Below are 22,810 nucleotides of genomic sequence, written 5' to 3' on the forward strand. Positions count from 1 at the left end.
AAAATTAATTAAGTACATTATTCGTTATATATCAAAATTTGAGCTATTTTAAAAATCCAATGTTGGAAATAATAAAATACAATTTTCTAAATGACAAAGAAATTCAAATCAGCAACACATCCAATATAATTTCACCAAAGACCTTTTAAGCTTCAATTTAAATAATGTATAATCCCTTTTTCCTACTGAAGCTTGTAATATATAGTTGCTGTTTCCACAATCCGTATGATGAATGTTATGTCAAATATTTATTATTATAAATAATATTTATACAATTTTAATGTTCAGAACTAAAGAATTGCGGTTCTCTGTTTGAAAGAAATAGTTAAGTGTTGCTTATTACAATATATAGAAATTTCAAAATAATAGATAAGATTTTTAACAGGAACAGCAGTATATTGTCAATGCCGACACGCGATGGCGATCTGATTTCTTTTCAAACCGAAAGTTCCAATTTAATCGACAGACAATTTTACAAAAAATGCGCAGCTTACCCGTATCAAAGCAATTTATTTTTCAATGCTTTAATTTCGAAATTCATGACCATTATATCATGTATTCATTCGTGTACCAAAAAAATAAAAATAGGAATATCGTAGCAAAGTGGCGAAAGAATAACATGTAGCACAACCTAAATAAGTGCACACACAGGCGCGCTAATGACCGTTTCTAAGTTTGCGAGGACGACGAACTTTCAAAGGCCCCCAAGGCAGACACGAGCAAGAGGCACCAGGTGCAGACTCGATTTTTCGCTTTACTCTCGTTACCGACCATCACTTTCCGTCTACCTCCCCCACAACCATCTTCTAAAGATTCTCAATACAGATAAATTAGTTATTAAAGTTTTCGCAATTGAATTGATAAAGTTATCTTGTTAAACTGCTCATTTTCGTTTAACTTCTTCTATTTTTGTTTCTATGATGGTCATTGTAATTTCAAACGAAGTGGTTAGTAAAACGTTTATCAACAAATTTTTAGTGATATATCGCGTAATTAATGAAATGCTCCTGCTCCACCAATTAATGAAATGTTACTTATTTGAACAGTAAAAAGCAATGAATTCGGAGCTAGGCATGCTAAACGCATCCATCGAAACACTCCGAGGAACGAGTCCGAAAAAAATTAACCGACGCGAATCGAATAAATTTTGTAAAGGTAAAAAAAGGCAGATAAGAATCAAATGGCTTCATCGTTCAAAAAACTTTGGTATAAGCAATTGGGCGTATGTTCAGTGAAACTTTTTTAAAAGCGGCGGTGGAAGATAGGATGGAAAAGAGCGAATATCGCAAAAATCGCAGCCGATGATGACGGGCAATCCCCCGACAGGTTCGCGTGCCGCTCAATTTGCGCCCGGCAAAAGCTCTGACGGTGTACGTATAGGCAAAAATTCGACGCGAATCTCTGACTCTTTTCTCGTTTTGTCCGATGAATATCGTTTGGACGTTTTTTTTTTTTCGGAGAGTTGTATTTGCTTTTTGTCGTTTTTTTTTTCGCGATTGCGTGAAAATTTTTTCTGGACAAATTCGTTAAAACGATAACACGTAGTAGTAATATTAAAGAATTAGGATATTATTTTCTTATAATGATGAATTGTGAAATTATTATGTATTTGAAATGTAAAGAAATCCAAACGCATCGGTATTTTTCTCTACAAAACAGTTTTCACTACAATACATTAAAAATGCTAATATAGTTCAGGATTTTTTCAATTATTATTATTTTTAAAGTCAAAATTTTCATTTTTATGGATTATATCAATATTTTTGATAATACTTCATCATTTTTGACATTGAATCGTCAATAGTTGAAACTTTTTTCGAAATTAAAATATTCATATTATTTATAAAATTTCTTTACTCTGACTCTGACAATCAACAATGAAAACACACGACCAACGATCACACATACATTATCAGTATCATCCCAAACATTTTCCTCTTCCTATCTCTCATTCGCTTCTCACCATCCGTATGAACCCTCGCGCAATGCATAATTGTCATTCCAGTGTATAATATCGATCGATCGTTTTCGGTTACGTAATGATTACAGCTCACACATACACCATCGACGAACAAAAAAAATAGAAGAGCGTGGAGAAGGAAATACATAATAGACGACGCGACACTATGCGGCGCGCACGTGCTCGACACTGCAGCAGCAGTCCAGAGAGGGAAGGCAGTGTCAATATTTTCGGGCTGCTCTCTGCGGCGCGCCGATTGACGGGAGATTCAATTGATTGCCTCGTTTGCTAGACGAGTTTTCTCTCCCATTTTTTTTTTTTTTTTTTGAAAAATTCGAATGCCGTAGATATCTCGTTTTTTTCGGGTGGACTTTTATTGCGTCTTTTGAAGATTGATTGGAGTTGTTTGCAGATTGAAGTGATCAATAAATCTTATGTACAGATTGCTCGAATAACAAATATGGATTGTTTTTTTTTCGTTTGTTTCTTATTACGATAAAAAACTACCACTTAAAAAAGTCTTTCTTTGCAATAGAGAGCTATCTAAATTTTAACAAATTAAATGAAATGTCGCCCACTTCTTTACGTAATTTAAATGATATAAAACAAATAATAACAATTTGAAATGCTTGATATGTTTTATAAATGTCATTTACTTACTAGTCGCGTGTACAAACCTCACGTGTTATAACTGCCAAGACAATAATCACGTAATCGAAAGCCAAAAAATTCCAACACATCCAAATAGTGCGTGCAAGCTCTGTTATCGAACGTTCAACTGACACAAAAAATAAATTCTTACGCATGTATGTGTCACAATGAAAATAACCTCAATCTATAATCTATCTAAACAATACAGAACCAGAAAATATCCCTTGTCCAAGAAAGCTCAAAAAGCTGAATAAAAACGACGAAAAATCGTCCCTAACCTAAACACTTTAGAAGATAAAGGAAAAAGAAACTGACCTGTCCTACGGAAGGGGCTTGCAGATAAGTCGAGACATCCGGTTCCACCATGCAGCTCCTCAGTGTGTCCGGGATGAACATTTGAGTCTAAAAGTATCACGTTTAATTTTTTTTTTTTTTTCGATTTTCCTCCTTGTGTGTATGTCTCGGCGCCTCTGTTTTTAAGTAGCTTGCGGTAAGTACGTATGAGCGGCAAGTAAGCGCCGCGTTTGTATTTGCGTATTCGTGACGCGCCTAGCAGTAGCAGCAGCAGCAGCAGGCTGCATCCTACCTCCTGTGACGCTAGCCACACTTCGACTGAAACTGACTTGCCTTGCTTGCTGCTGAGCTTGCGTCGCTCTCTCGCTCGCGCCAACGCGAAAAAGCTCTATGCAGGCGCCGCGTCGGCGCAACCAAGCCGAACCTTTCCCTTTTGCTCTAACGGGAGGGAGTATAACTCTTTGCTCTGTGAGTTTGTGTGCGTATGTGTACGTGGCTGTATGTGAGGTTTTTTGTACTTTGTGGCAGGACCACTACTTCAGAGATAGATGGTGCTCTTGTTGAGAATTTCAGAACCGTTTTTGAATGGAGAACAAATAACATTTTTTAAATACTTGTGACGTTTACTGGAAGCTTGTATTCGACAAATTTTGGTACTCTTCGAATAATACTGTTCAAAGATTTTCTTATTTAAGGAAATCATTGCTTTTATACTTCATACTTTCAAATCAGAAGATCATTCAGCAATTTGTATTTTAATTTTACCGCAATTAATTGCATTATTTAATATTTTAATAACGAATGTTCATATTGGATATTAACAAATTACTTTCGGGCATAAAGTAAAATGTTTTGTTACGAACATACATTTTTTATTACATTTATCAAAATCGCAGAGAAAATAAAATATTATTTTTATTTTTAAATGTTTCAAGTTTTCGTGTCAACTATAAATTTTTTTTGCGTTACGTTTCCATAGACTAACCAGTTTGTAGTAGAGTCGCATACATTACCCAACCCTTTTTTTTATCGTCTTCCTCAAAGCTATGCGCAATCGGTCGAAGACAAATACATCCCTCGAAAGTGCTTACAACAGGCGAAGTAGAAGAACAAAAATCAGACAGCTAAAAGCAGCCGATAAAAACTTACGAAAAGCTCACGTGGGAAAAATTCGTTTGTTTTTCTCCCCTACGCCCGGAAATGAAGAAGAATGGACGACCCTTTTTTCCTCACGGCGAGAGTAATTTTTCGGCTCACTCAAATAATTGGTATTTTCAGCACGTAGATTTTAAAAGTTTTCTTACAACTTAAGTTCAAGAGTTTCATGCGAAAGAGTGTGTGTATGTACATGTGATGTATGTGCTTGTTTTTAAAGGTGGGCTTGGACTCTCTTTTTTGCTTCGCGAGTTTGAAAATATTATTTATTTGGAGACCGTGCTCGAGGAGAGAAATTAGCGCTACAGAAACTGGAAAAACAATAAATTTTTCCATTATCCTTTATCGAAAAATTTAAAAAATCACGATCACGCAATAAAACATTCAAAGAGCAGCGAGGGATTTGCCATCGATAGACGCGGCTGCGCTTTTATTGTTCGCCTTTTGTGTACGCGTACACACGGGAAAAAAGCTTCCGACGTAAGAACAAGAGATTAAACAGTCAGCGCGGCTGATACGAGTGTACGAGCAGGAATGTTGGGTGCACTCGAGCGAGAAAAAGAAAGAAGGTAAACGAATAAGAGAGAAAGGAAAAGAAAGCTTCTAATACCCAAGGGCTCGGTTGCATTCTTATTTTCTTCTCGTCTGTGTGTGCGTGCTTGCGAGATTGAGCTTTTTGTCGTTTGTGTATCTTCGCTTTTATATAAGTTCGATTGAGAATCGGCAGCTTTTAAAGAGGAATGTGAGTTTTGATGCGCGTCACGATTTTCATACGAGATTGTAATTGTATTGAAATGGCTGAGAAGCTTTTTGAAAGATTTGTTAAGCATTTGAAGTTTAAATTGATGAAAGTTATTTAAAAAAATTTGGTAACTGTATATTAAAAAATGATACGGATTACTTAGTGAATATCTTGAGTGTGAGGTGAAAAAGTCGAATGATTCTAAATAGTTATAAAAAATAAATACTAATGGTACCTCTCAACTAATGCAGCGAATTCCACTCCCGCACTCAATGTAAAAATAACAAAAATACTAGAACTCCTGGCTCAAATTCAATCACGCGTAATAAAACGGTGCAACAACTCTGCTTGCACTTTACGATGACAAAAAAAAAGAGAGAAAGAGAGAGAGAGAGAGAGAGAGAGAGAGAGAGAGAGAGAGAGAGAGAGAGAGGGAGAAAGAGAGAGAGAGAGAGAGAGAGAGAGAGAGAGAGAGAGAGAGAGAGAAAGGATAAAAGTCACGCATTCCACGAAATTCCACCACGAGGAATATATCCACATAGCCGTTGAATGCCACTCGCGACCTGGCGCTCATGTGCACCGTGACACGCATGACGATTCGCCGCACGCTTCCCCGTGCGTGGCTTGCCGATGCAATTGTTGCTTTTTCGCTACGCGGAACACACTACTTTGCATACACCAATGGCGCTGCTTCATAGAGGTGTTGTAGAATGCATTTGAAGTTGCCTATGCGTGTGAAGAATGTAGGCGAAGGTGTTTTTTTCTATAGATGAGATGTATGCATGAAAGTTTTATTTTTGTATGGTGTACCGTTGCAACCGGAGTTTCGATTGACTTTTCACTCGTGATGTGATTTATGTGATGCTATAAATGCCAAGCAGTTTTACTTGATACTGTTAGATTCAATTCAAATATAAGAATAGACTATGATCATTTTATATAGACAAACAACTACAACCATATGGTCTCTTCGATTTGTATTTTTTTAATAAATCTTATTTGTTGGTTTTTTAAGTACACAAAATGTAATACAAATATAAAATTAATCGGCGCGTTTTAAGTAATAAATTTTTTATTTTTATGATTAAAAATGTAGTACGATAAAAATGTAAAACTAGACAAATTACAGATTCGGTAAATGAAAACCAAGAAACGTTTCCTGATGTTCGAGCGAGCTTTTATTATAAATATAAGGTATAAGATGGTAGGAGCAGATTGTAAATATGCCTCGCGCGAATTACAAAAATGACAATATACAACAGAGTTGCCTCGAGTTCATCATTTAATATTCAGTGCGTCGCAAGGAACGAGTTTTACAAAGATGCGTAACTTCAACAAATTGGCAGTCGTTGAACTCGATTATTGTACACATCATTCAAAAAAGAAAAAAGGAATTCCATTTTTCTTTTTTTTTTCGAAGAACATGCATGTGGACGTTAATAATATTCTTGCTCAACACTGACCCATTCGACGTAATTCACGTTTTTATCCAACAACTTACTTGAGCTTCTTAGTATTATGTACCTTTAATACAATCATTCTCATTCTTGTTGCGCGCTTATGAGCGTATCAACTAATTGTTAAACGCAATCCTTCAAGTATTTAAATATAAGAAATCTCTCGATCTCGAAAAGAAAACTATTAATAATTATATTTGAATACTTTTTCCCTGCTTATTTATTCATATTATTTACTATGTACGAAATAATATATATCTGACGAAATTTTATTGTGTTCACACAGAGAAGTCATGTTAGTTCATCGACATTATAATACACAATTATAACAATTTTTTCTTCTGGTTAATTAAGTAATTGATTTCTAATACGTATTTTGTTGAAAAAAAAAGAACATGTAAATAAAATACGATAAATGCCAATCTCAGTCGGAATACTCATGATCCTTAACATAATATTGCGATTCGTTAATAAAGACCTTGAGTAAACACACTTTACAAAAAAAAAATGCCCCCACGGCTAACACAGAGCCTTGTCAGTTGCGACCAGTGACTGATAGCCAATTATATTAAATTGACTTTAGCAGTTTCGATATCCAAAGGCATCCAGTGCCCAATATGACTGGCACACTATTTTTATGACTTACTTGAATAACAATGGTACCAAATTTTTTTATTAATTTTTTGATATAGCAGATAACTGATCAAATATAAATCATGCTATATTTAAACCAAACCGATTATACTAAAAACACAAGGATTTCTTAAATCACAGAAACAAGTAAGTTTGAATTATAAATTTAGTTACTCAAGTAAGTATGTGAAAGACTCAGTATTCCCTTGAGAATGCTGCATACATACAAAAATGACATTCACACACTTTCTACTTCATTGTGCTTGTATTCAGAGCACTCATAGTTCATATCATTTTTTTTTTCATTTTTTTAGCACATAGATTTTCACTCATACGATGCACTACCAACAGCAATAACAAGGTAAAGTTTGGTACTATTCCAGAGTGCACAAAACCAGAGATAGATAACAGACGATAGGTAGTTTTCTCAACAGAATACATCCATGTCATAACTGCATTCTTGTTTCTTTTTCAAATTTAGTACCTTTTAGAAGCTTTGGACTAGAACTAAAGAAACAAAATTAGAATTTAGTATTGGAATTTTCATTCTTATATTTGAGTTACAAAATTTATGTTTTTGTACCCTCTTTAAAAACTCTTCAGCACATGTACGAGCTCTAGCATTCATTGACAGTTTCATTTCACTGATCTCTCTATCAATTTCCTCCATGAAATGAATAACAAAGTCCACAATTTTATGTTTATACATCTGTTCTGTATGGATGTTAGTAATCAGAAAGCTAATATCATAGCCCTGTAAAAATTGATAATCAATAAAACGCATTTTATAAAAAAATATCTTAAATAAAAGTCAATACATACTGGTACAGGTTTTCTCCTCAAGATCATAAAGTTTTCTGCTCGCATCATCATGAATCTTGTGAATTTGTGGCACAAAATTCTCTCTAAATCATCTACTTGTTTCACAGCTATGCTTATTCTCATACTATTTATACTTGATTCAATGAGGACTTTCTCATTGGCATTCCGGCTGATTAAAACTGGTGTCAAAAGCAACTCTTTACTGGCTCTTACTTCTACTTCTGGCTTATTGTGTTTTTCAACAATTTGAGATGAAAAATTCTCAAGACACATAGCTGCAGTCAATGTGCGTCTCACTGCTGTGAGGTAAGGCTTTAAAGAGCTTGACTGAAATAAAATTTTTATTATTAACTATACTTGTGGTAAATAATAGAACATTTTCATTATTCTGCACATTATTTTATTTGATTCTATGGAATTTAATTGTCAAATAAAACTTCTAAAACAATGCCGCACATTTAAAATATTTCAATACAAAGCAAGTAAACCAGTTACATTAAAAAAAAACACTGAACTTGATAAATAACGGAATTCAAGTGTATACCATTCTACGTTCATAAGAACACGTCTTGAGTAAATAAGTATTCAAAACTTGAAGTGCTGATATGATTGATAACTACTTATGACTTCATTACTCCACTTTGCAAACACGTATCAAGGTGAGCTCATCACCTACTTAAAATCTGGCAAATAAGGCTCTTGTCAAGGGTCAACATTATTAAAATAGAAACCACATAATCTTGTTAATCATTTTCATAATAAACCATGCATTAAAAAAAAAACAACTTGAATATTCACTATAATATTCATAACCTCAATACTCTCAACACAAGCTATGGTTCCCACGAGAAAAAAAAACGATCGCTTTCGCGAGTAACTTACCATTATCGCCGAAGGTAAATTCAGCGGGATTCTTGCCGAAAAAATCCACAAGGATGCTGCACGCAATTATATTGTGCTCTCTCACCGACGACGAGGTTGTTGAGTTGCTGCACGCAGGAAATGACACATCACGCGTTGTGTAGTAGGTATATGCTGGGGCTGGGTCTTGCTTGCTCTCTTGTTTCACCGCTTACAGTGTTTTGTGCGTGTATTGAGCAAGCAGGAGAAAAAACGAGGCGAGGGCACCCGGTATCTAATGCGCATGCGTCATTACAGTAACCGGTGCAGCAGCAGTAAGCAGAATCTGTGCGGTAAATATCTAAGCAGTCAGTACAGCTAACTCGTCGCTCGGTCAGTGAACGACCGATGCCATTGTGCGAATAGGACTACGACTAGATATAGATTATAGGTAACTGATTAAAATTTTATTTGCTGGTTATTAATTTGATATTTAATACGAGTACTGTGAACAATGATTGTGATGATACGTACTCGATCGTTCATAAAACACTACATAATTTAATATTTGAACTATACGTTACATGACCAGCGAAAATTACTCTATTTTTTGAAAACTAAATAAATTAACCTGACTATATGCTCAATAACTTTGGTTAAATGCGTTCACGTATGTAGAGGAATTTCAAATTTCTTCACATAATAATTGTGTAACATTTACGTTTTCATTTAGCACAAATTATTAGACACAAGGTCAGAATTATTACAAATCATATATTTAACTTTCTAAATTACAAAAACACATAGCTATTAATGCGACGCAGTACCAGAACTAACGGAATCCAAAGTCTAACAGTTCTAATACAAATAAAATTCAACGAAGAATACAGATCGCGCAGCACTCACCGGCAGCAGTGGTACTTATCTTTTAGACGCAACGGCTACAATCGAAATACAGGGTAAGTAAAGAAATCGGGAACATCTAAAGGTTTGTTCCAGAGAGTAGAGTTTTGTAAATTTCAATAATGTTTCTTTTGTGATTTTTTCCATGCTGCCTTGTATTTCTTGTAGAAACCTCTACGTTTTATTACAGATTTAGATTCTACGGGCAATTTTATGTCCAGATATGACGTTACTTAATATTTAAATAATTAATTTTTTGGACCTAAAAATGGGCCTGAAACATTGAAAACAACGGATATTCTGAAATGGTTCAAGTTTAATAAATTTGTCTACGATTTCTCTTGTAATTTTTTCCATTCTATCAAATGGACTATTTAATTTTTGAGCCTAATGCTATAAACAAGTTCAAGACGTCGAACAACGATGTGAACGTAGAACGATATTTGCAAATAAAAACAGTATCCTAGCTACCTTTCTAGACGTCACGGGTGCCTTCGACAAGGTCATCATTGATCTCCTTCCCGAACTTTAAAAGCTGGCAAATATGGGTTGCCTCTTGAATCTTATCAAATTTAGACAATTTTTATTAACCAATAGAGCCATTTTCACTGATAGTCTAGGTTCAGCATCTAGTACAGCTAATCCAAGCGTTTCGCAGGGTGGCGTCTTAAGTCCTCTTCTATATTGTATCTATGTCGCCGACATTCTCAAAGGTCTGCCCAAAAGCGTCTCCCAGTTTGCTGACGACATTGTTGTCTACTGTAGACACAATAATAAATCGCATACAGAACTATTGGAAAAACTGTAATTAATAATCTCTCTAATTTAGGCTTTGAATTTTGTACGACCAAAACCGTTTTCATGCATTTTAATAATCAAAACATCCCTCCGGGCTCCTCTGAAATTACTATTGATAACGTCACTCTACCATTCAACGACTCTGTTAGGTTCTTAGGACTGATACTCGACCATAAGCTGAACTTTAAAAATCAAATCGATACAGTAGTCCCTAAAAGTCTACGATCCCTATAAACATTATAAAATTTGTAAGAGGTGGTGCACATGGCGGGGCACCGATCCAAAAACTCTTCTAATTCTGTACAAAAGCTATGTTCGTTCTTACATAAATTATGGCTGCTTTATTTATTTCATCCGAATCACCTGAATCAAAAAAATAGACAAACTCGAGAGAATTCAACTCTTTGCAATTGGACTAACCCTCGGCTTCCAAAAAAGTACCCCTAACAATATCCTCCTTTTTGAATTAAAATTGACTCTAATATAAGAACGCACAAAGTTTATATGTTCTTGCTACTTGCACAAAATAGTCTCAAATACAAAGCTTCCGTCTTGTCATAACATTTATCGTTTAAAAAAAAAACTACTAAATCCAAATCATCGCTTCTCACACAACCAATGTATTATTTCCACTTGCACCAAATATCTTAGTGACTCAGAAAATTTTATATACACTAACGCCGGTTACAAAATATACACCTAAGAATATAAGTCTACTATCTCCAATATTGAACATCAACACAGACATATGTTACTCGATAAGAATCTCAATCAACCCGAACACTAAGATTAATAATATAATCGCAACCAAGGATTCGATCGCCATTTACACAGACGGCAGCAAGTCCCCTCATGATGCGTCAGTAGGCAGTGCTTGCATTTGTCCGGCCGGGAATAAAAGCACCAATATACGTATGAGCAATACCGCCTCTATCTTCACTGCAGAATGCTTTATTATTTCGCAAGCTCTGGACAGTGCTATTTAACCCTTCTCATAACTACTTCATCTTTTCCGACTTACTAAGCACCCTACTCGCTCTTAAAAATTTTAATACGTCTGTTCAAGCCAATTCCTACGTATTTTAAATAAAAAGAAAAATTTTTTAATTCTCCCGCTCTATTTACACTATTTAAAGACGTCATCTTCCTCATTTGGATCCTATCACACTTAGGAATCCGAGATAACGATATCGACGACGAACTAGCCAAAGAAGCCTTTCTTTCAGATCCCTACCTATCCGTTAAAATTTCCTTCACTGATTTTCGATAAACTCACAAAAAGTTAGCGGTCTCCAATATACCAATGTCATTATCTCATCTCAAGCTCAGTTCAAAGACGAAGACTTCTTTACGACATATCAAAAAGCCCAACCCAACCCAAGCCTTGGTTCGTTGGCCTCAACCTTCCTAGAGAAATTATTACCACCATCAACGGATGTCATTCTGGGTACTATGGTTTCAACGCCTTTCTCAGTAAAATAAATATAACGGCTACTTGTAATAATAGTGCTTCATTATTATGAGCGCTGTAATAGTTGGACGTTGAAAGGATTTTTCCATTCGTTATTAAAAAATCCAATTATTATCAAATAATGGATGAAAAATATAAAATAAGCGCAGCACTTTATAGGTATTTTGATTTTAATTGACAATATTGGCATTTAAAATTTTGAGTTGGCAATAACTCCAAAATCACTAGTTGGAGAGCTGGAAAGATACTCCAGGGGAGAGGGCGTGAGTTTCTTATAAGAGGCGATCGATCGGAGCTCATCATTTAAGTAATCTTTAAGTAACATCTGGTCGGTTTTGCGATTCGTACATTGGTATTAAGTTTAAGTTCGAAATACACCTGCAAACTGATGAGTTTAGTTACAGATTTTTTAAGTTTTGAGCATTTTGTCATCTTTTTATTTACTAGAGTCGTCAAGCGCGCGAAGCGCTTTCATTTGTACTAATATTTCGTTTTATAACTGGGAAAGAAAAAATTAAAATTATATTTTTAAATTTAATTGTAATTTCAAATCCAATAACGCAGCAAATTTTTAGGTGTTTAACTATAGTTAATAGAAAGTGCACTAAGTTCGTTTCTTCTTTTTCATTTTCAAAATAAATTGAACCATCGTAGCTGCGCCTGACAAAATTTCCTTTTATTTCTTAACATATTTGTCTACGATTCAAGACTTTTTGCATGATATCCTCATATTAATCGATTTATTTTGTCGAAAAAAATATTGGAAATCAGTTCCAGCTCATTTAGGGCAATGCTTTTCATAAACTAAATTTTTTAATTTTCTTTTTTAGTATAATCAACGTTGCTCTTATCTTCCATCTATTCATCCGCCACATTTTTTATTTCAGAAGCATTTAAAAAAAATTATATACTCTTTATTGTTGATTATATTTATTCAAATTTAAACTTGATAACATAAATATTCAATAAATCTACATGTCCTGAGAATAAATGTAATTTAAGTGAATTAAGATAATTTAACCATATTATTTTAAAGTTAAGCCGTCGGGTGAAAGTGAATTTTATTCTTTTTCTAATACCTATGAATTGTCTTACTTTTCATTCATTTAATCAATTGTTATAACTCGAGCCATTTATTATTACCGATTTGCTACTTTTGCTACCAACTTTCTTGTACATACCCATACATACCATTACAGATAGTAACCCACGTGAGCAAAATTCAGCTAATCAGATCATGAATAAACTGGTTTCACTTTCAGACCCATCTGTTTTTTATAATTAAAATAAAAGGATAAAAAAATAAAAGGATTTAAATTTTGCTCAATTACGCGCCATTTTAAAGAGTAGGGATACTATTTCATACACTTCCGCGTCGTCAACGAATAGACCCGTCGCTCTCCCTCCTCGGTGCCTTCGCCGGTAAGCAACACAAGTGTGCGCGTCATTACTTTTCCCTTCCCTTACTCTCTTCGCTGATTCTACAGCATCAAGATCTCATCGTCGTATGCTACGTGAAGATTTTTTCTTGGCAAATTGATAACTTCTCTTGCTACAGATTTTATCAAAGGTAAAGTTAATGAAATTTATCTGTTGTTTATTTAAGTTCGACTGAACAGAAACTTGTAAAATGCTAATAAAAGCGTCATGACGCGCACAAAGTAGACAGACTGCCACCAAATTCGCATAAATCTGTGTTAGTGTAGGTGTGGTTTTACCTAGATTTTTATAAAGTAGTTGATTGTTACGCAGCAAGTGTCATTGAAAAGTTTAATTATATTCTTATAGAATTAGATGCTCTTTATTTAGAATGAAGTAGATAAAGCAAACTTTTAAGGTTAGGATTTGGAAAATTCGAGTGCGTATTTGAGATTTCTCGTACTAAAACACGCATAGGTAGTCATGCACATAGAAGTGTCGAGGTCAAGGCCTATTAATGTGTTGTCGACTTGCTTGATTATTATCAATAGTTTGAGAAGAATTTTTTCGTTGTATGGTGTTCAATTTTAATTAAATTTCATTTTTTTACATATTTTAGACAATGTGGATTTATTTAAATATAGGGAAATTATTAAGTTTATTAAATGTTTGTGAAAATAATAGAATTTAAAGCAATCGTAGACAAGTTTTAATTTCTGAGTAGTATGAATGAATTAATGGTATAGTGATTTTTAATTGTTAAATACTGAGTGTTCAGTCATAATATAAATGTTTTCAAAGTTTTACATGAAACTCATATCTGCTTCAAATTATGGTTTACATAATATTATTTTGAAGAAAATAAGTTTAGAGTACATTTTTTTTATTGACAATAATAATGACTACAGACAATATTCTATTTATATATCTTACATTGTACTAGTATATATTTTGTCAGAAGATATTTTATCAGAAGATATTTTATCATAAAAAAATATACTTAATGTCAGATTTATAATTTCTAGATTAAATAATCATGGCAGATTCAGATGATGAGTATGATCGGAAAAGGAGGGACAAATTCAGAGGAGAAAGGACAGAATCTTACAGAGAAGGACGTGGAAGAGAAGATAGAAGAAGAGCAGCCGCAGATGATTGGCCTGACAGGTAATTATCATTTTACATATTTTGTAGATGCTGTGTAGCATAATTCTGAAATACTAGATATTCTTAGAGACTTTCTATGTGAGGAGATATTGGACAAAGTAAGTAATGCAATTATCTTTTTTCATATGATACATATTTGATATATTTGACACTGTCCGATGTGCTGCCTTTTTTATAAAGTCACTAAAGATAACATTTCAAAGATTTTGCAATCAATATTTTGTATTTATGTTAAATTAATATATTGTGTTTAATAAGATTTAATTAATATGTTATTAATGTACCGTAATACATTGATACATAAAAATTCGTTATTACAGCAGTGAATATTTTCTTTTAATATATCAAGAAACAATTATTTTAACGAAATAAGCCTAGCAATCATTGTAGCTATTTTTGTTTATAATGTGATGCTCAATTAAATCAAAGTAAAAGTGTAGTACACTTTTACCTTATGAATTCTTCTAAGTGTCTTAATCAAATTATCCAGGGCCCGTTAAGAAGCCAACTTATCTTATTTCAGTCCACCGCGACGAGAATGGTCATCGCGGCCACGAGCACGTCCGGATTACCGAGACTACAGAGGAGGTAGTGCGAGAGAACGGTACAGTCCAGCACGTTCTCAAGATATGGCACCCCCGATGAAAAGAATGCGTGCCGAATGGGACGAAAGGCCGCCACGTTCCGCCGGGCACGGTTACGAATATTACGGAAGAGAAACGGACGGTCCATCACCGGGAAGTGGACGTGGAGCATCTTGGACTCCTCACGATCACTATCCACCACCTCATCATAGCAACCATCATAATTATGGAAATCACACGAATAACAGTGGAAGGTAAGTTAACAGATGAGCTTTTGTTTTCTTTCGCGGGTAGAGATAACCTTATTGGAAGCAGCTAAAAGTTAAAACTGCGGTTTTAGAATATTTGTTTTTGAGGAGATATAGTGTGATTCCATGAAATAATAATGAATTTTCGAGGGAGAGGTGCTAAGAGAAGTCGTTTGACTCCTGCACTGTTGGCTAAGATTAGGTGTGGTTATATTGATATCATTAAGACATTATGTGAAAGCTTAGTTGTTAGAGATTTCATTCAAGAATTATTCTGTTTATTTGTACATTTACTTACAATTTATGTTATTTATTTTTTACAAAGTAGTAAAAACTTTGTTATTGTTTTTCAATTCCATGCTTTTTTCAATTTTCATATCCTTTCCAGCATGTAAAGTTTTAGTCATAAAATAAGTATATTTCTAACTATTTTTTCTTGAAATTATTTTACAATTAGATTGTTAAGACATAAGGAATGTTGTTGAATAATTCTGAAAATCGCTAATAATTGGTTTTCCTATTGTTAGTGATTCTTTCAGTTTATTTAATGTTTTACCATATATTATTTTTATTCGACAGCCGAGAAGTTGCTGGTAACTTCAGCAATTCCAATGTCGAAACCCAGCCTCCAATGATGACTTTCAAAGCTTTCCTAGTCACCCAAGAAGATTCAATCACTGATGAGGAAGCTATCAAGCGGTACAATGAGTATAAATTGGAATTCAGGAGGCAGCAACTTAATGAATTCTTTATTGCACATAAGGATGAAGAATGGTAAGTTTTTTATTTAAACAATTACTTCATTACCATTATGTTCTCATTTCATGCATACATTTTTTCCTTCTTTCATTTTTCAAAGAATGCATGAATTTTACATATGTATCCAAATCTTCCTCAGTGTCTGTTAATTTAATCCTTTTCTTTCCTTTTGGCTTATCAATGTCTTGGCTATAATTTAGAATATTTTTTAAAAAAGATAAATGCTTTACAGAAACTACTTGATAAAGTAACTTTTTTACTTAATTCGTATAAAACTATTTGCCATTGCTTATTAAATTGAAAAAAAATGGATTAAAATATCCAGGTTTTACAATTGATTCAATAACCCATTATTAACAAATATACTGTAGCCAATTCATTAAACTAAATGCGTATTTCTTATATATTAATAAACACAGAGGAAAAAACATCACTCAGGTTTTGATGTTAAAAAAATGAACAAAAAAATGAATATCAAAAACAGAAATCATACATCAAGGAACGATTTTCCCCACGAATATTTGTCTACAGATAGTCACTTATAACAAAAATTGTGAACAAATATTTATCTATCCCTACAGCAAACTGGCATGGCTCGTCGAATTAATAATAAACTTGTACTCGAGCGATGACGCGACGTCGAATCGAAGAGAAATAAACACTCGAACTTTAACGTAATTTTAGCTAAACGTCTGAATTTTCTTCATACAAAAAAACAAGCAAAATGCAATATTAAGCATTCTGGGCGCGCAAAGCCCAGACAATGCTCGGGTGTTAGGCCGCGATCTTAACCCGCTGATATGTAGGACCGAACTTTTTCAACTCGCGCATTTTTTGCTTGATATATTGCGATAAATTATTGCATTATTAAATGGTAAAAGCCATTGAACGATGACAAGTGTACAAGGTGCTACAGGTGAGGTTTCATTACGCAAAGGATCATGTTGATCGACAATGTATATTTATATGCAGTAGTATCTTAATAATTATTGTTCAACTGAATTACTAAATTAAATTTATAGGGTATATTATTGTGATTTTTACTATAGTCAAAGGATAATAGCATTGTTGAAATAATTTTGATTTATCAATTATGCTTACTTGGCTATGCCTTTATCATTTCTTTGACATGAGAAATTATTATTTCATATTGTAATACTTTCAGTTAATATTCTTTTGATTGTTTTATTGAATTTAATATAGTTTCATTGCTATGTAATATTGAAGACAGTATATAGTACTGATAAAGTTTTAAATAATTAAAGAAAATATATTCATTAATTTGAAAGCCAATGAAATATCTATACAGTCGACTGACACATGGCATTATTACATAAACGTAGCATGTTAAAAATGTCAATTGGACACTGCAATCACTTTGAAAAATTTCAAATTTTATAATTCATTCTCAAAATTAAACAATGTTTCAAAATTAAAACTATTTTTTATACATATACAAAACTAATTTGGTAATGTTTTATAACTATCAGGTTCAAGATCAAGTATCATCCAGAGGAATCAGTAAAAAGAAAAGATGAACAATTTGCTGCTTTAAAGGTAAGTTTCATATCTTGAGATGATAACGAAAAAATCCCTAGTTTATTTTCAATATTTTTTATAAACGAAGAACCGTTTTTTATTTTCATTACGAAACATGTTATGTTTGAATTCCACTTAATATTAAAATTAGAAATTTTGACTTAATTAATAGACTATCTTTACAACATATTTTTTATAAATAACTTACTCTTGTACAAAATATTTCATTATAGAAACGTGTGGAAGTGTTTATGGAATTATTGGAGAAAAAAGAAACTGATATGGTATCAGTAGACGCCGATCAGTCTGATCCGCTACTTCGTCTTCTCGACATGGTTGTAATCAAACTAGAAGGTGGCACAGCAGATGATCTAAGAATTTTGGATATTAAGCCTCCACCACCTCCTGTCAAAGAAACTCCTGCCAAGGAAGTGATTGTCAAGAAAGAGGATGAATCTAAAGATGTTGGTCTGTAATTTGTGAATGCCTAAGTAGAATAAACCTTTTAAAAATTTTCTTATTTTATATTTATTAAACAGAAATATGTCCACTTACAGTAAAGGTAAAGATCGAAAAGCCCGATAAAGAAGAAAAAACAAACGAAGAAAAACTTGAAGAAAAGAAAGAACAGCAAAATGGCGATGTGGAGATGGAAAATCTAGAAGAGAAAGAAGAGAAAAAAAATGAAGAATCCGAGGGAAAGATGGAGGAAGAAATGGCTAAACCAGTTGAAAATGAAACCGAAGAAAAGAAAATTGAGGAAGACGAAGAAGAAACCGCAGAGAAGAAAGAGGGAGAAGTTGCTATCAAGAAACGTAAAAGATCTGATAGTAACAGCAGTAGTAGCTCGAGTAGTAGCAGCAGTTCTTCCGATAGTAATGATAGCAATAAAGCTGGCACGCCACCCGGAACACCTCGTAAGATATCTAACTAAACTTTTCGTTTTGTATAAAGTAATTTTTGCCACTTCAACAATTTTTTTCAGCTGGAGTAGTAGATAAAGATGTATCAAAAGATGATAATGAAGAGTGCGGTGAAAAAGACAGCGAGATCAAAGACAATGATGCATCCACGGAAAAGACGCCGGAACCTGAAAAACCAGTTAAAAAGAAGCTTGAAACTGTAATTGACTTAGCCAGTGAAGACAAAGAAAAGGAACCTCGCGCACTTCACAGGACTAGTAGTATTTTTCTTAGGAACTTGGCACCTACAATAACGAAAGCTGAAGTTGAAGCTGTAATTAATTTTTTATGATTGATTAAATTAAATCAATGCTCTAATAATATCATGAATTTCATATAAAAATTAAATTGTAGATGTGCAAGAGATTTCCTGGATTTTTGCGAGTTGCCATCGCTGATCCTCAGCCAGAAAGAAGGTGGTTCCGTAGAGGTTGGGTATCGTTTGAACGCCAAGTTAATATTAAAGAAATATGTTGGAGTCTAAACAATATTAGAGTACGTTTAACTTTTACTTTGTCTTTAAAATTTTGCTTAAAAATTGAATTACAATTTGTGTATTTTACACATTTTACAGTTAAGAGATTGTGAATTAGGAGCAATCGTGAATCGCGATCTTTCACGACGTATCCGCGTAGTAAATGGTGTGACTTGTCATAAGCAAGTCGTAAGGAATGATATAAAGTTGAGTGCAAAGATTGTACATAACCTTGATCAACGCTTAAATTTGTGGGTAGATGACAAGAAGGACAGCTTGAAGACAGACGACTGTAAGAAGGAACAGTCTGCCAGTGAAATGGAACAAGCAGTGAGTCCAGTCGCTATTAAAAAAATACAATTATTAATTATAAATTTTCTCGTTCATCCCACTAATTTTATAGGCATTTGGATTATCGTCGAAAAATCCAGTCTTAGAAAACATAACAGACTATTTGATCGAAGAAGCTTCCGCGGAGGAAGAGGAACTGCTTGGTACATCAGGTGACCACGAAGAAGGTCAATTACCTGGGGAAGGTGAAGAGAAAATTGAGCGAGATCCAGCTTTATTGAGAGTCCTCGACAAGTTAATTCTGTATCTTAGAATAGTGCACTCAGTTGATTACTACAATCACTGTGAGTATCCTAACGAAGACGAGATGCCCAATCGGTGTGGAATCATGCACGTCAGAGGTGCACCACCTGCTCAAAAAGTTTCTAGCAATGAAATCCAGGAGTACTGTAAAAGCTTTGAGAGCAAAATGACTGCGTTTCTCGCTCCCGTGGCTACAGTTAATCCATCGGACTATGAGAAATTGGGCTGTAAGAATCCAGAAACGTAAGGATCTTTGATTATTAAGAAGTATTTGCATAGTATGATATCGTATATTGTAATTAGTGTACAATTGCTGCATAGTTGCACCACTATCCGTTTTTCAGTATCTTGTAAGTTTATTGATTAATTTTTATTTCAACTTCACAGTGAGGTCGAAAAGTTTGTGCAGGCAAATTCACAAGAAATTTCAAAAGATAAATGGTTATGTCCTCTGAGTGGTAAAAAGTTTAAAGGACCAGATTTCATCCGCAAACATATTTTCAACAAGCACGCAGAGAAAGTAGCCGAAGTGAAAGCTGAGGCAGAGTATTTCAACAACTACTTGAAGGACCCTAAGAGACCACAACTTCCTGAACATCCTGGTAACAAAGCACCAGCAAATACTACTTCAAGAGAGGGTTACACGCCGTATAATTCTGGAGGGTGAGTTGAACTGCACGTAAAACTTTTTTTGTTGGTAGCGATAGTGGATACATATTTTTATATTTTTCAAATTTTATTTAATTTCCTAACGAACAAGAATTATTTAGATTGTTGAAATAGTGCTCGTAGTTGTATTGTTTAATTTAATTTAATTCTTTTTACAAATTAACTTAAAAAATATAGTTATACTTGTGTTTTTCTACGTACTATTATAAATAAAAATTCAATATTTTCTGACAAATAAAATCATTGTTGCCAAAAGATTTTGCAAAATTTTTAATTAATTAATTTATTTTGAAAATGCTTTCAGACACTCATTCATTTGAAAAAAAATTGAACTTTCATCACTTACATTTAATAAACATATATATTAAATTACAAAATTGTAATTAATATATTCCTTGTCGCCGGAGACCGAAATAGTTTATAATTATAATAATAATTGTCTTAAAAATCACTAAATTTATGAATAAATTATTTTAACTCAATGTTGATTTATATGGTTACGTTGAATAAACAATTAATAATTATATTTATAAACTATAATATTTTCAAATCGTTGAATATTTTTGTATAAAAATGTATTGCAATACTGTTTAGCTTGAATGTATTAAAATGATGTATTTTTTATTTGGTACATATTGCTTTATCTAATACTCATATTTAATGTAACAATGCTTAACTTTTTGCTATTTTAATAAACTCTAGTGAAATTTTTTTTTAAATACGTACAAAAGTTTATTAAAATAGTGACATAATTTAGAGGGCTAATCAGCATTCATTTACGGAATGAAGAAGACAGAATTCATTTCAGTCATTAAATTAAATCGATCAAAAATACATTGAAGTATAAGAAATTCTAAAAATGTATCGATTACATAATTGTAATTGTGGTAGCAACAGCTTTTAGTAGCCTAAATTATAATGTGTCCACGATCAAATAACTACTTCGGTCTTTGACAATCCAAAAACAATATAGTGTTTGTATCTCTATTCAAGCCCTCGACCTCCTGGTAGATTTGGAGGCAATTATGGCGCTAATTTCAGTAACCGCGGTGGTTTTGGAGGTTCTTATAGTGGATTCACTGGAGGCTTTGGAGTTCCAAGACCAAATCGAGGAGGATTTAACAGAGGACGGTGAGAATAATTTTATTCATTTTGTTTGTTTGCATGATATTAATATAATGGAATCGATATTAGAATATAAAAATGTTTTCACACTTGTTCCATGTTGACAAAGTTCTGAGAAATAGGCACGTCGATGACGATAAATTTATCACGAAATAATTTTATTCTTTATGAAAATATACCTCAAAAGTTTCTGACGTAATATTCAGAGGAGCTCTAGTCTTTATAAAATCAAATAGTTCAGATATTTTCTTTTCGCAATTTGTCCTATAATTAGAGATAGTGATCGAGAAAAATTACTAATATATTTCCAGGGCTGCTCCGGATTCGACGTCGAGACCAATAATTAGTTATAATGACCTGGACCAGCTGGATATTGATTTGTTTTAAAATAAATATTTGACGGTTGAGAATATTTATCGGTGCCAGCAGATTAATAAATCTAGATTACATAATACGCGAAGTTCGCTTAGATAAAAAAGTATTGCTGTATGTATTAATAATGCAACATCACAGTGTTACAAAATCAACACTCTTTACATTCAAAATAATGTTTTAATAAGTAGAATCTAGATCTACAAAAAAATAAATTTTTAAGCTTTTGTAAAAATGCCACAATATGTTGTAAAATGATTTTTAGACAATTTTTCTTTACTCGATAAGAATTGCATTAGATTTATTTTTATAAAGAACAGCAGAAATTGTAAATAGAGTATCATTCAGTTATTAAGTTAAGAAATAAATTTATTTTGTCGAAAGTTTTTCTGTTATATTTATTTGAATATAATCCCTAATCCATTACTCTTTTTTACATATACAGTTGGTCTAGTAGTATGAATGTTTATTTTTTTTAACAAACTAATGATCATGTTATTTAATATTTTCAATACAAAATTTACAGTGGAAGCTCCGAGTTCAGACCCATCATTCATTACCGTGACCTCGACGCTCCCAGGGAACCTGATGAGTTTTTGTAAATGACGACGAATGGAATAAAAATATATTCTTGCTGATCAAAGTGTCAATTCACACAGAACTGGATATGATAACGAATATTTTATGTTTTTAAAAACGAAATATGTAAAGACATTGTTAAATAATTTCTTTGTATTAATGAACTTGACATTGGGAGAATTGAATTTTTTTAAAGGAAAAAACATTATAATTTAAGTTTTATAAAAGGTATTGAGAAAAGTTATCCCAGCCTTGTTATGAAAAATCTGTCAAAACATTTTTAAATCACGTACGTAGCACTTGTGCATGTACATTTATATCGTATCTAGAAAAACGTAGCGTTGCAAAATGTAAATAATAAATGTAGTCGAGGTAGTTGAAGCTGTTCGACGTTCTTTTCTTTCTTTTGAAAATAACGTAAAATAAAATAATGATGTATTTCATCAGGTATATATTTTTTCAGTTTTTCTTTTCTACTACAAGCTATATGTACATGTTATTTGCTATATACAAAAAGTCTCATTGTAAGAGACAATTGAATCACGTATAATTCGTAATGTATGTGTATGAGAATAAACAAGTTCATTATTAA

At 33.1% G+C, this 22,810-nt stretch overlaps 3 protein-coding genes across 10 annotated transcripts in view; 1 reads left to right on the top strand and 2 right to left on the bottom strand.

Moving 5' to 3' along the window:
* The window catches only part of LOC131669817 (nuclear factor 1 X-type), a 60,506-nt gene extending 57,313 nt beyond the window's left edge, over positions 1-3,193 (bottom strand). For all 5 annotated transcript variants that reach the window (XM_058944979.1, XM_058944973.1, XM_058944975.1 and 2 more), the window contains exon 1: positions 2,927-3,193. In XM_058944979.1, coding sequence (XP_058800962.1) covers positions 2,927-3,007 — 81 coding nt within the window. In that variant the 5' untranslated portion in view covers positions 3,008-3,193. The remainder of the gene's footprint in view (positions 1-2,926) is intronic.
* A 2,584-nt stretch (positions 3,194-5,777) lies between these two features.
* LOC131669804 (actin-related protein 2/3 complex subunit 4) lies at positions 5,778-8,791 on the bottom strand. Its single transcript, XM_058944944.1, has 4 exons — positions 8,597-8,791; positions 7,715-8,041; positions 7,476-7,646; positions 5,778-7,399 (listed from the first exon to the last, which is right to left on the bottom strand). The coding sequence occupies exons 1-4, from the start codon at positions 8,597-8,599 to the stop codon at positions 7,394-7,396; spliced, it is 507 nt and encodes a 168-aa protein (XP_058800927.1). The 5' UTR covers positions 8,600-8,791; the 3' UTR covers positions 5,778-7,393.
* A 123-nt stretch (positions 8,792-8,914) lies between these two features.
* LOC131669802 (serrate RNA effector molecule homolog) lies at positions 8,915-22,802 on the top strand. Of its 4 annotated transcripts, none has more exons than XM_058944934.1 (15): positions 8,915-9,005; positions 9,362-9,513; positions 14,171-14,312; positions 14,836-15,150; positions 15,724-15,918; positions 17,394-17,460; positions 17,676-17,910; positions 18,000-18,359; positions 18,428-18,678; positions 18,759-18,899; positions 18,979-19,209; positions 19,283-19,716; positions 19,861-20,136; positions 21,136-21,273; positions 22,166-22,802. In XM_058944934.1, the coding sequence occupies exons 3-15, from the start codon at positions 14,182-14,184 to the stop codon at positions 22,239-22,241; spliced, it is 2,850 nt and encodes a 949-aa protein (XP_058800917.1). In that variant the 5' UTR covers positions 8,915-9,005; positions 9,362-9,513; positions 14,171-14,181; the 3' UTR covers positions 22,242-22,802. The 4 variants fall into 4 exon arrangements, with proteins under 4 accessions (XP_058800917.1, XP_058800921.1, XP_058800919.1 ...); XM_058944938.1 differs by lacking the exon at positions 22,166-22,802 and adding an exon at positions 21,579-22,022 and having other exon boundaries at positions 14,156-14,312; XM_058944936.1 differs by lacking the exons at positions 8,915-9,005; positions 22,166-22,802 and adding an exon at positions 21,579-22,022 and having other exon boundaries at positions 9,050-9,513.
* The last annotated feature ends 8 nt before the right edge of the window (positions 22,803-22,810 follow it).

The sequence above is a fragment of the Phymastichus coffea genome, unplaced genomic scaffold (assembly GCF_024137745.1).
Source record: "Phymastichus coffea isolate CEN01 unplaced genomic scaffold, Cenicafe_Pcof_1.1 PCOF00097, whole genome shotgun sequence".
NCBI lineage: Eukaryota > Metazoa > Arthropoda > Insecta > Hymenoptera > Eulophidae > Phymastichus > Phymastichus coffea.

Coding starts and splice junctions, on each gene's coding strand:
- LOC131669802 (XM_058944934.1), top strand. CDS start 14,182: ATGGCAGATTCAGATGATGAGTATGATCGGAAAAGGAGGGACAAATTC. Junction 14,313..14,835: donor GCAGATGATTGGCCTGACAG/GTAATTATCATT, acceptor ATCTTATTTCAG/TCCACCGCGACGAGAATGGT. Junction 19,210..19,282: donor CCAGTGAAATGGAACAAGCA/GTGAGTCCAGTC, acceptor CTAATTTTATAG/GCATTTGGATTATCGTCGAA.
- LOC131669804 (XM_058944944.1), bottom strand. Junction 7,647..7,714: donor TGAGGAGAAAACCTGTACCA/GTATGTATTGAC, acceptor CAATTTTTACAG/GGCTATGATATTAGCTTTCT.